Source organism: Bidens hawaiensis, unplaced genomic scaffold, assembly GCF_021521415.1.
Source record: "Bidens hawaiensis isolate Kalapana, Puna unplaced genomic scaffold, B.hawaiensis_p1.1 tig00014716_1, whole genome shotgun sequence".
Lineage (NCBI taxonomy): Eukaryota > Viridiplantae > Streptophyta > Magnoliopsida > Asterales > Asteraceae > Bidens > Bidens hawaiensis.
In genome coordinates, this window is record NW_027492290.1 from 266,529 (window position 1) to 278,704 (window position 12,176).

Here is a 12,176-nt window from a genome sequence, read left to right on the forward strand (position 1 = left end):
AAGTTAGAAGTTAGAACGTTGTGCTTTTTCTTATAAAGAGAGAACGAGCTTTTAACGAAAAAATATGTTTTGGTTATGGTGATTTCATTACTGTGAAAGACCAAAAAGTAAAAATAAAGGGAAAAAAACAAAATTCAAATTACCTCATTAGGACCAATTTATTTGAATACAATTGTGATCAACTGCAAAGTTACTCTGAATTACTTCATTAGGACCAACTTGGTTAGATGCATATCTCCATAAAATAAAAGTGTGAATTGACTTTATGGTAAAGAAGAGCTCATGAGTAAGACCATTCTCATCCCACCCCCTGTCCATAAATCAAAAATTACACTAAATAATACTTTTTATATCTTTTATCATTACTTTTTCTCTTTCCTTCACTCACAACCATTCTCAAAATATATTAAAAAATTATAGGGGATGAACAGTAACTTTTCAAATATACAGAAAAATCACTAATTTTTCTAATATAAAAATTCCTCACTCACAACATCCTGAATCACTCTCTAAATTATAAAAACACCCTTCACATTAAATGAGGGGTTGGATGAGAATGCTCTAATCATGAAAAAAGAAAAAGGGAAAACCTAGCGTAAAGAGACACAAGCCCAATTATTAGAGGGAACTTATTCTTTGTACATGAGCTCAAAAGGTCAAGGGTGTGTTTTGGATTAGCTTATGTGTTGGGGAAAACCAAAATGATTAAAAAAGACATTATTTTTTTTAAAAGGAATGTAATGGGTTTTGATGGTTAGAGGTGTGTAACAGGTAAATCAAACATATTAAGTTATATATTCCTAACATTTCCAAACCCCTTTATTTTGCCTTCTCCATAAGTTATAATCCATAAGGTCTTATGGTTTGCCAAACACCTTATGCACATTGTTAACTTTTCAAAAAGTTTATAAGTTAAGTTGATTAAAATAAGGAATCCCAAACACCCCCTAAATCAATCAAATAACAGCAACTATGGCCCGTTTAAACGAATCAAATCTCAAACCATAAATTAATTGATTGCTGGGTTATCTCAAATCATAGATTAAAACATCTTACATACACATAGGGTTTTGTTTGATCATGCCAAATTTATGTCATTATTGACCAAGTCTTTTTAACGTCAAACTTGCCAGAGAAGACGGGTTACAAGCACGTGCCAAGTTTTGATTGTGAGTTAAAAAGCAGTCGTTGCGAATATCAAGTCGTCGTATGCGACGGGTTCGTAAGAGACTTTTCTGGAATTATAGAAAAGATGAGGACCTTTTGGGAAACTCTCTCCGCAAAAAAGGACATTTTAGGAATTTTTCCAACAATTATTCTTGTTTTTTTATACTTACTCCCAAACTAACGTCATGTCCGAGCACTGAACATGGAACATTCAATTAAGTAGCATAACCATTAGGAGATCTATGCAAGTGACATTTATATATGTTGCTACACTTGAAACTGTAAGAATAAAAAGAAAAAAGAAAGGTATTAATTGCCACATAACCATAATTTCATGACATTATAATCAGAGCCGGCTGGGTATAGGGCGACGTGGGCAACCGACCGGGGCACTTAATTTTCGAGGCCACAATTATATATATATATATATTTTATGAAAAAAAATACGTATATTTAATGTTTTACCCTAATTATACAATAACTAGCTTGGTCTGGTGACAAGTAGGTATGACACCCAACCAAAAGGCAGTAGTTTCTATTCTCACTTGAGACATTTTTGAGCTTATTTTTATACAAAAAGTTTTTTAGACAACCTAAATCATAACAAAATAAGCTCATTTAAAAATTTAATTTTTTAAACTAAACAAAAAACCATTTGCATAAGACCTAAATATTTTTTGCTCATATTACTTCGTTACTCTTTAGGGTTTACGGACATTTTATTGCAGTTCGGCCAAGACATATAAATTCTCGGAGATAGACCCTGATTATAAACGCCATTAAAAATTGAATAAATTTAAATGGCATGGAGACATTTGAGAACCGATAAGAGATTGTTTACAAATCTTTTTGAGATTTGAGTTGATAGAAAACGTTGTAGCTTTATTGTCAATACCAATTTTGAAAGCTTTAAGGTTTCTTAATTAGTTTGTTCTATAAATTTGCAAGCATTTGTTAACCATAAAAGGCAACATAAATACTTTACCCCAATAAGAGACTTGGCATACATACATCTTTTCCATTCATACAATATTCTATTTATTCTTTCTGTGCATTTAAATTTATCAAATTATGGAAATGGTAAATAAAATTTTATCAGATTGTAAATGAATTAAACGTTCGGTGATAATATAGCAAATTTGCCTATGTTTGTTCGCTTTTTGGAAACTATGTGTTCTTACCAATATCATAACCCTACCCTATATGTGTGTGTGTGTATATATATGTATGTATGTGAGTATTACAAGATTAATTTTTATATAATGCTAAAATATGAATATGAATATGTTAAAAAAACACCAACACAAACGTAGCAAACTTAACACCAAATAAAACGAAACACTGTTTGTACTTGTTTGTTTTTATTTTGTGAAAACGAACGTGAACAAAATATTCCGTTCAGCTAGGTGCTACTGAACCGTTCATTACAAACGAACATGAACAAAACCGTCTTCTATTTGATTTGCTCTTCACTTTTATAAAAAGCAAAAATATTTAACTCAAGCAGGACCACCTATATGTCCCAAAAAAGGATTAGAATCCCACAAGGTTTCTTAAGCCACATCTCCACCGTCCGATCAAATATTATAACCCATCGATATCTCAACACTTCGATCTCACGCAAACACAAACTCAAACACAAACTCCTGAAAGAAAACCTCTCTTTCTTTCTCTGTCTCTGAACAACAACCACCATGGCGGCAACTGTTACCAGCGCGTGGGCCAAACCTGGCGCATGGGCCTTAGATTCGAAACAACACGAAGACGAACTCAAACAGTCTGACACAACAACTCGTGAGATGTCCGATTTCCCGGACCTCATGACGGCCGCAGCCACCAAAACCAAAAAGAAGAAAGGTCAGACGCTGTCGTTAGGTGAATTTGTATCTGGTTCATCGAATAATAATTACTCGGCCGTTAAACCGGTTATTCAACAGGGTTTAACTGCCGAGGATATGATGATGCTCCCCACCGGTCCGAGGCAACGGACCGCTGAGGAGCTGGAGCGTACTAGGCTAGGCGGTGGGTTTAGATCGTATGGCGATAGGAACGAGTCATCGAATTCGAGGTGGGGGTCCGGGAGGGTTAATGGTGGTGATGATGAGGGTAGGAGATCTAGTAGGGAGCCGTTGGGACCGTCTCGTGCGGATGAAATTGATGATTGGGGTGCCGCCAAGAAATCGAGCATTGGAGGGGGGTTCGAGAGGCTGGAGAGGGGTTCGGGTGGTGTGTTTTTTGAGGGCTCGCATTCTCGTGCGGATGATTCGGATAGCTGGGCGTCAAATAAGAGTTTTCGACCGTCTGAGGGTCGGAAATTTGGGGGGTTTGAGAGGGAGAGGAGAATGGGATTTGAGTCGAGTGGCGACGCGGATAGTTCGGATAATTGGGGAAAGAAGAAAGAAACTGAAAACCGACGGTTCAGCGGCGGTGGTGGTATTGGGAGTGCATTTGATAGTTTAAGAGAAAGGCGGCTCAGTAAGGATCCTTTGGAATCGGATAGTTGGGGAAGAAAGAGGGAGGAATTGGGTGGTGGCGGCGGCGGCACTGGTAACAGACTGAAGCTTAATTTGCAGCCTAGGAAGTTGCCGGTGGGTGAAGTTGAAACGGTGAAGGCGGGAAACGGGTCGAGCCCGTTTGGTGATGCGCATCCGAGAGAAGAGGTGTTGAAACAGAAAGGTGAAGATTGGAAGGAGATTGATGAGAAGCTTGAGGCGATGAAATTGAAGGATTTGGGTTCGGGTGATCGGTTCAAAAAAGGTAGTAATGGTAAGGCGAGATCGGTTGAAGATTCAAGTGAAAAGCGTTGGAGAAAGGATCAAACTGATGCTAATGTTCAACCTCCAAGGTTTACTTTTGATTCAACTTTACATTATGATCTTAATTGATAACTTCACCATGAATTATATAATGTGGTTGTGTATGTTTGATGTGTAGTGTCGAGAACAATGAAAATGGACATACAGAAGAAGCTGTGGCTGAAGCGGAAGCTGAAGCTGAAAAAGATGCACAGAAGTGATGAAGCAGCGGTGTTTTGTGTTCTTGTTGGTACTATTGCAAGTTTTGATAAGTAGACTGATTTTTGTAGGGTAAAATGCATAATTATGTTAATTTATCTATGTTATGTTATCGTCTCAGTTTTGTTCTTGTTTCGGTTTTAAGTGAGTGTATTCAACTTTATATTATTAAGAGCTTATATATCCAAGATGTGTATCATATCATGTATTGTTCATACTTACTGTCTACAAAGATTATAAATTTTTTGGGTCAACACACAAAGATTATGAATGTATAGATTAGTTTTAGTCATTTTAAATATTGGGGAGCAGTTGGGTCACCACCCTCACCATTGTGAGATGTGGTAGCCTATATTAACTGTGATGATAGTTTGTGAATAAATGGGTATTGTGAGAATGGTAATGGGTTGGTTGGTGACTATTCTTGTGTTGGTGGTGGCCGTCGCCATTGATGGAGCTCTTGCAGATACGACAGTTACTGGTACTGTTTTCTGTGACCAATGTAAAGATGGCGGGTTTGATGCTCTTGATTATCCTCTTGGTGGTGAGTGTAAGATCGGTTTAATGTCTGTATTCTTCTTTTAATCATCTTTGCTCGTTAAGGGCCGGTTAATGTCTGTATTCTTCTTTAAATCATCTTTGCTCGTTAAGGGCCGATAGGTTCGACTTGAAACATGACACAGCACGGAAATATAAGGTTTTGGGCCGTCATTTTAATATGTTTGATGTTTGATAAAAGGGGTCTTGTTTGATTTAACTCTGTTTATCCGTTTAACTAAACAAGTTGTTCTGTCAACCTTTTCACGACCCGCTTAACTTATTTGTTACAAGCCATCAACTTTATTAGCACATGTACACCTTGATTACTACCCCAACCTATTTGGCACGTTTAGATAAGTTGTTAAGCTGGTCGTGTTAGGGATACATGATTACAAGTGTGTACGAGTTAGGGTTGATGTTTTTGACATGAATAAGATTGGTTTAATGTTGCTTTCCTTCTCTTCTGCATCATACGTTGTAAGTCGAGGGTAGCGACATGACCTAAACACGAGACAACACGTAAATAATCAGGTTTTGGATTGTTATATGTTTAATAAGTAGGTTACGTTTGTTTTGACCTGTTTTATTTGTGTAATTAAACAAGTTGTTCTATCAACCCGTTCAATCCATTTGTTACAGGATTAACACATTTACAAGTTGTTTACGACACACCATGTTTGACATGTTTAGATAAATGGGCTAAACATGTCGTATTCAAGTTGGGGATACTTTTTGAACAATTTAACCAGCTAACTCGATGCTACTTGACCCCAATGACCCCTTTACTTAAATTGTCTGGTGCTGATTTATGCAGGGCTAACAATGTTGCCACTCGTAGCATGTTTGACACGTTTAGATGGCACATTTAACACAATTACAACTTGATTACCGCCCTAACATGTTTGACACGTTTAGATAATTGGGCAAAATGGGGTTACACGTTTTTTACACAAATCATGTTTTTGGCCTGAAACCTGACAACCCGACAAAAATGACACCCTTATGCTGTGCAGGAGTAACCATATTGCTGGCTTGCCCGGGACAGAACGGGCAGTTCACGGTGTTGAGGGAGGAAACTACAAACTGGTTAGGGGCTTACACAACCTCATTTCCAGGTACAGTGGATATGGGTGGTTGCCGGGCTCAAATAGCGGACAATGGGCAAGCATGCGGGGCGGCTGTCGGACCCGCTCAAGACTTCAGACTTAGCTTAAAGATGTTTGATTCTCAAATGTATACTGTGGACCCTTTAGTTGCCCAACCTGATGTTCCTTCCCCATTGTGCCCCCAACCATATCAGTCAACCGCACCGCCACTTCCAACGCAGCAACTGCCGCCACTTCCAACGCAGCAGCTGCCTCCATTGCCGCCATTTCCAACGCAGCAGCGGCCTCCATTGCCGCCTTCCACCACTCAGTTGCCGGCTTTAACACCTCCCATAGCTGAGTCACTTCCCATGCCGCCCTTGCCTCCATTACCGCCATTGCCTCCAATGCCAAAGACGCCTTTCTTTGAAGCTTCGGCTTGTCCGTACCAGTAAGTTATAACGTTTATAGAATTTTGCAACAGGTGTTTACATATATTTATAGAATTTTACAAATCTAAGTTACATATATGTTAATAAAACTAGCAGTATAAATTTCTCGCACGATAGAACCTATAACATGAAATTCATTAGTTTGGTTTTAAGCTAAACAGGTTCAAGTTAGTTTCGGGTTGACTCCGCAAACACCTCGTGTTTGGGTCGACCTGTCAGGTTTGTGCGTTTGGACCGTTGTATCCATCTAATTTTAAACTTATTTTTTAAAATGTGTTGTGTCGTAATTTAAATTTATCGGCCATTTTATTACACTTAAAAAAATTAAAAGAGAAATAAGCATCAAGTTTTATACTTTAAACAATACAATTTTAATATTTTGTCGTAGATTAATAATTTTAGAGTACGGATAAATAAAATAAATAATATTCTAACTTAAACGAGTCGTATTAATGTCAACCCATAAAAATTTATGTTGTGCTTGAGTTCATTTGTTTGACCAAATTTCCGGCACATGCTCATGTCAAACAAATAATTCTTGTATGTTTTGGGGTTGACCCACCGACCCACGAACACAGCCCATTTAAAACCAGTAATTACGTTGTGAGTGCCTAAAGATGAACATATGAACCGGTTCTGAACCTAAACTGATATCGGTTTGAGAACCTCTCTTTTGGAACCGGTTAAAATATTTTTTCAACCATACGTAATTTTTTCACTTAGAAACCAGTTTTCAAAACCAAACCGGTTCATGCAAAAACCTGTTTTGACCATTTTTGACTGAACCCAGCAGGTTTGGGCTCAAAACATCCGCTTAAAACATGTATGATGGTTTATGAATAGGATGTGGATGATGGCCCAACATAGATGTTATTGGATGTTGGACCCGGAACAGAAAGTTGGGCTTGTGTTTGGGCCCTTGGCTGAAACGAAATACGGGTCAAACACCACATTACGACAAAGCATTAATGGGATAGGGGATCCTTATCAAACACTTTTAAGGGAAGGAACCACTGCTCTCTTGAACTCCTACACTAGCACCCAATTCGTCTACCAACCCGTTGATGTCGTTAGACACTTGAACTGGGCATTGGCTGATGGGTCCACGCAACAAGTTCTTATGGCGGCCCTTCGGTTCATAAAAGCCAACTCCGGGCAAGCCGAAAATACTACTTGCAAATTTAGTGTTTGCACGTGATTGCATAATCGTCTAATATTTATTTCATTTTGTTATGTTATGTTTTGTTTATGATAATGATAATGAATATGATTAGATTATGAAAGTTTGTTGTGTTTAATGTTTTCGTGACTAAAAATAATAATATGCTCATTATAACTTCCTCTTCATTTATATCACTTAATTTGTTTTCAGCATTTCCCAACTAATGTTTTCATAATGCATGACATTATAGAATTGTGTTCATCTGTAGTAACTACTCAGTCACAACCAAAGCGGCAACGTCTAAGCTTGGTAGTCACCACCACCCTAACATCTCACTAAGAAGCTAGTGATCATCATAGCATCGCTCTAATAAGACAGAGATCACCAATATTTATCCTTTCTTCCGCGTTGGAAGGGATCACCATTAATCGCACCAATCTATATATAGTGACTGTTTGTCTGTCTTCTGATTTTTTCAATAATCTACATAGTGATCACCTATCTCTTCTCATTGATAAGTTAGTGATCAGCTTTACACACTTCTAAGTTCTCAATTTCTCATTATTTGGATAGTGACTACCCTCTCAAGTTACACATTTTGAAGTTGGTAACAGGTGTTTACAAATTACAATAAATCACCACACCAAACTTATCTTGTTGAACTTATGCTCTTGATTATAATTTTACTACTCTTGATCATTGATTGGATTTTTAATTAAAATATCACTTGAATAAAATGCTTACTAATATTAATATTTTTTTGAGCTATCTAGAGTTGTCATAATGTTGGAAGAAGAACTGTTTCGTTTTTTAGCTTTTTACAAGGTCAAGGTCTCAAACAATGACAAAATCATTTTAATTAAGTGATCAGTTGAGCCTTCAAAAGAGGAGAATGGAAAGTGACATAAAACCATTCTCATTCACAAACCAACCAAACCCAATTAAACCTAAAATTTCGACACTTATTAATAACCCAACATTCATTATTTTTTATTCGATAAATATAATTTAAAATTGTTTCTCAAAGTGGCTAGAAATATAAAAAATATAAGTTTTATATTAAAAAAACTGTATTCATAAGGAATATTTAAATAAGTAATGTTAATTTTTTATTAAAAAATATTTTTTTAAATAACTCATTTTTTAATAAAATTTATACATGTATGCTCACAAAAAAAACTGAACAAAACTGTGTTTTTTAGATTTATATAAAAACGTAAATATTAAAAATTATTAACAAAACTCAAAATTAGACATAAAACTAATTATTGTAAATGAATAAAGGAAAAAAAAAACTAAAAATATACCCACTCATATGTTGACAAGTGATAACAATATGGATTGCAAACCATTTTGCCACTATTTTAAGGTTTTTTAATATTTTTTTATTTCAAATAGTGTGACAAACCTACGGTGGTTTGCCGATGAGAGCATTCTCAACCTATCCTCTATCCACATCTCTATAATTACAATAAAAAACACTATATTTTTCTCTTTTGTTTAATTAAATAATATTTTTTTATACTTTTTATCATTACAGTTTTCTATCTTCACCCTATAATTTATAAAATCACTACCTTTTCTCTAAATTAATAAAATTTCACTGTATTTTTTTTTTCACCCTATAATTTACACTCACAAGAAATAAATAACCCCTCAAAGCCTCACAGTATTGTTTACAAACTCCCCTCAATTTTTTTAGGGACGTGCATCTCATAATGTGATATGACACATCTTAATGCATAGAGCATAACAAATCCTCAATATCTTGACTTGTTTATTCATGTTGACAAGACAAGGCGTGTGAATAAATTTCTGACAAGTAATGAGCTTCTTATTTTGCATGTCCTGCGTAATATTTTATTTTGAAGTTCTCAATAATTTATGTTTTATAGCAGATTTTAAAGGTAGAGCAAAGAATTAAAATATTTTTATAGAGAACAAAAAATATATAAAATAAATAAAACTTTTATCATATAAACAACTAAATTATCACTATATTGGATTCTCTATAATACATAATAATTTATAGAATGTTATACACCTAGAGACTCATTTAACCGTCGGTATGTTATGAATATATTAAAAAGAAGTAAGTAAAACAATATACAAGTGTTTTTGAATAGGCGAGAGAGAGATATAAATAGATGAACGTCGAAAGCTTTTTGAACGTAAACAAGATAAAAAAAAACACATGTATTTCTAGATAAATTATATAGATGGAGATGGAGGCTACAATATGACAGCTCTCATATATGTTAATTATTATATTGTTGTGATGTATGTTTTCGCAATATATAGTTTTTAATCATTTTTAATTTCAAATTATTAACCTTAAATCTTGTTTAGGGAATTAGTGAAGAATTACACATCAAGAGTCATTTTAGTGAAAATGTATTATTCCAATTGTGCATCACGAGTTCAAAACTTCAAATGTTAAAACTATGATGTGTTTACTAATATTTTGCACATTGTGTGAATATTACATCAAAGCAAAGTCATCAAAGTTTTGTTAGCGTTATTTCATTTATGTTTGGATTATAGAATCTTCCTTTTAGACAAACCTTCATGGTTGATATCACGAGTCGACCGTGTGCTCATCATTAAGCTATTGTGACAAATTTTGCTAATGATATTGAAGAAACACTAACCAGACCCCGGGCAGGTTACTGGTAACCTGGGGGTTGGAGAGATGTTTCCCACGAGGGGTTAGACCCTTGGAAGATGGTTCTTCTGATAACCTGCAAAACAGACACCGTGAGCTCGTCACTGAGAAGGAGGGGGTTCCTCCTTGTGACCACCCTCCGGCGTGAGAATCAGACTAGATTGCTCTTTAAATATAAAAGTATATTAAGAGATTGCTAGAGCAGATATCAGGTATAATATGATGATAATGTAGTAAGATATGATAAGATGAGATGATCATACCATTTGTGGTATTTATAGCCGAAGGTAGGTTTCCAAGGGGTTTAGCCGGCCCAACACGCTACCAACTGTAACCTATGCACGTGCCCTGCCTGTGAGTGGTGGATAGGTAGCGGCTGACACAGAGCAGGCGTGTCGTGCACTCTTCCTCTTCTGCCAACTACAGGCTAGGCACGTGGTATGACAGGAGTTGGTGGGTAGGCGGCGGCTATTGGTCACAGTGCTGTGGCGTGCTGTCTGCCATGCTGCTGTCAGTGAGCTGTCGCATCTCTGATCAGATCTTTTGCCCATACCTCGTCAGGTACAGTAAAAGATCCTTCAGTATACGGACTGGCTTATTTGGGCGGGAGTATTCCCCCTCCCGCCTCTGTGCGGGATTGCTCCCGGCTTGGCTCATTCCTTCAGGTGACACTGAACGATTGAGAGCTAAGTGCCTTGTGCGTGTAGCCATGCTGCGCGGGTGGCCTTCCCTCATGGCTTGTATCCGAGGCTGCGGGAACAGGCGGAGTCCTTCACCATGGGAGGCATTTCCTGCGGGACCAGCTTGCATACTGCGCGTAAGGACGTCACTTCTCTGAGCATGGTTGGTCCTGCGGATCCAGTTGGTCTCTGCGCAGACGTCCCTGTTTAAGGTGAGTCTTGCGGGTCCAACTGGGCTCTGCTGGGACCTACCTCTTCAAGTCCCCCCAGTCCAATGTTCTTCTCATGAGTGTTTAATGAAGTGAGGTGAACTTTTGGACTTGAGCAAAGGGTTTTGAAAAGGGTTTTGTAAGGTTTTCCATGGGGATTCTTTCCGCGGAAGTCCTTGTCACTTGCAGAAATGCCCGAGTTTCCTGCTTGGTCTTTGGGTATGATGCGGGTAGGTCTGTAACCTCCTCGCAAGTCAGGAGCATTGAGTCCCAGTTGTATGTATTTTCCATGAGGTTTTGGTAGTTTTGAACATAGTGATCAATTATGTTAAGACCACCAATTCCATCCTGGAGCTTCAAACAACGTAGTTCTCGATGTTCCCGCTATGCGGGGATGCTATTTCCGTTTCCGCGAGCATTGCCCAGAAGATCCTTCTTGGTTTCAATTCCCAGCGGAGCGCTAGGTATGTGAAGGGTTTTGCCTTAACACTGTACCTGCGCTCGTCTTACGGTTACTTTACTCTCAAGGTATTCCTGGCGTCAATTCCCTGCGGGTGCTAGGTATGTGAAGGGTTTTGCCTTAACACTGTACCCGCATCCGTCTTACGGTTACTTGTTCACCAAGGTTCTTGGCTTCAATTCCCTGCAGGTGCTAGGTATGTGAAGGGTTTTGCCTTAACACTGTACCCGCAGCCGGCTTACGGTTACTTGTTTGCCAAGGTTTATTTGGCTTCAATTCCCTGCGGGTGCTAGGTATGTGAAGGGTTTTGCCTTTACACTGTACCCGCATCCGTCTTACGGTTACTTGCTTGCCAAGGTTTATTTGGCTTCAATTCCCTGCGGGTGCTAGGTATGTGAAGGGTTTTGCCTTTACACTGTACCCGCATCCGTCTTACGGTTGCTTGCTTGCCAAGGGGTAAGGGGTATTTTCCCGCTTACTTTTTAATACTTTCGAATTTTGAATTTTGAAATTCGAAGAGTTGGTGAAAAGATAAACCTCTGAAACGTCGTGCGACGGTTTCTTCTGACTGTGTCAGGACGTGCAGGAAGTTATGGTGACGTGACAGAACATGGTCATTCCAGTCGCTTTTTCAGGCGCGTGGGAGCGATTTTTCGGGCGCGTGGCCGCGAATTTACTGGCACACGTCCTTTCAACAGCTGTTGCCAGCTTGCTTTTTGCCACGTGTCATAGTTTCATTGCA

General features: G+C 37.9%; 1 protein-coding gene across 1 annotated transcript; it reads left to right on the forward strand.

Annotated features, from left to right (window-relative positions):
* The first annotated feature begins 2,832 nt into the window (after positions 1–2,832).
* On the forward strand, positions 2,833–4,371 carry LOC143547392 (eukaryotic translation initiation factor 4B3-like). Its single transcript, XM_077038828.1, has 2 exons — positions 2,833–4,012; positions 4,102–4,371. Exons 1-2 carry the CDS (start codon positions 2,862–2,864, stop codon positions 4,181–4,183), a joined length of 1,233 nt encoding a protein of 410 aa, XP_076894943.1. The 5' UTR covers positions 2,833–2,861; the 3' UTR covers positions 4,184–4,371.
* The last annotated feature ends 7,805 nt before the right edge of the window (positions 4,372–12,176 follow it).

Bases quoted from the DNA above. Each gene is read 5' to 3' on its own strand.
- LOC143547392 (XM_077038828.1), top strand. From the start codon at position 2,862: ATGGCGGCAACTGTTACCAGCGCGTGGGCCAAACCTGGCGCATGGGCC. The intron at 4,013-4,101 runs GTTTACTTTTGA...TTTGATGTGTAG, and splicing joins GCTAATGTTCAACCTCCAAG to TGTCGAGAACAATGAAAATG.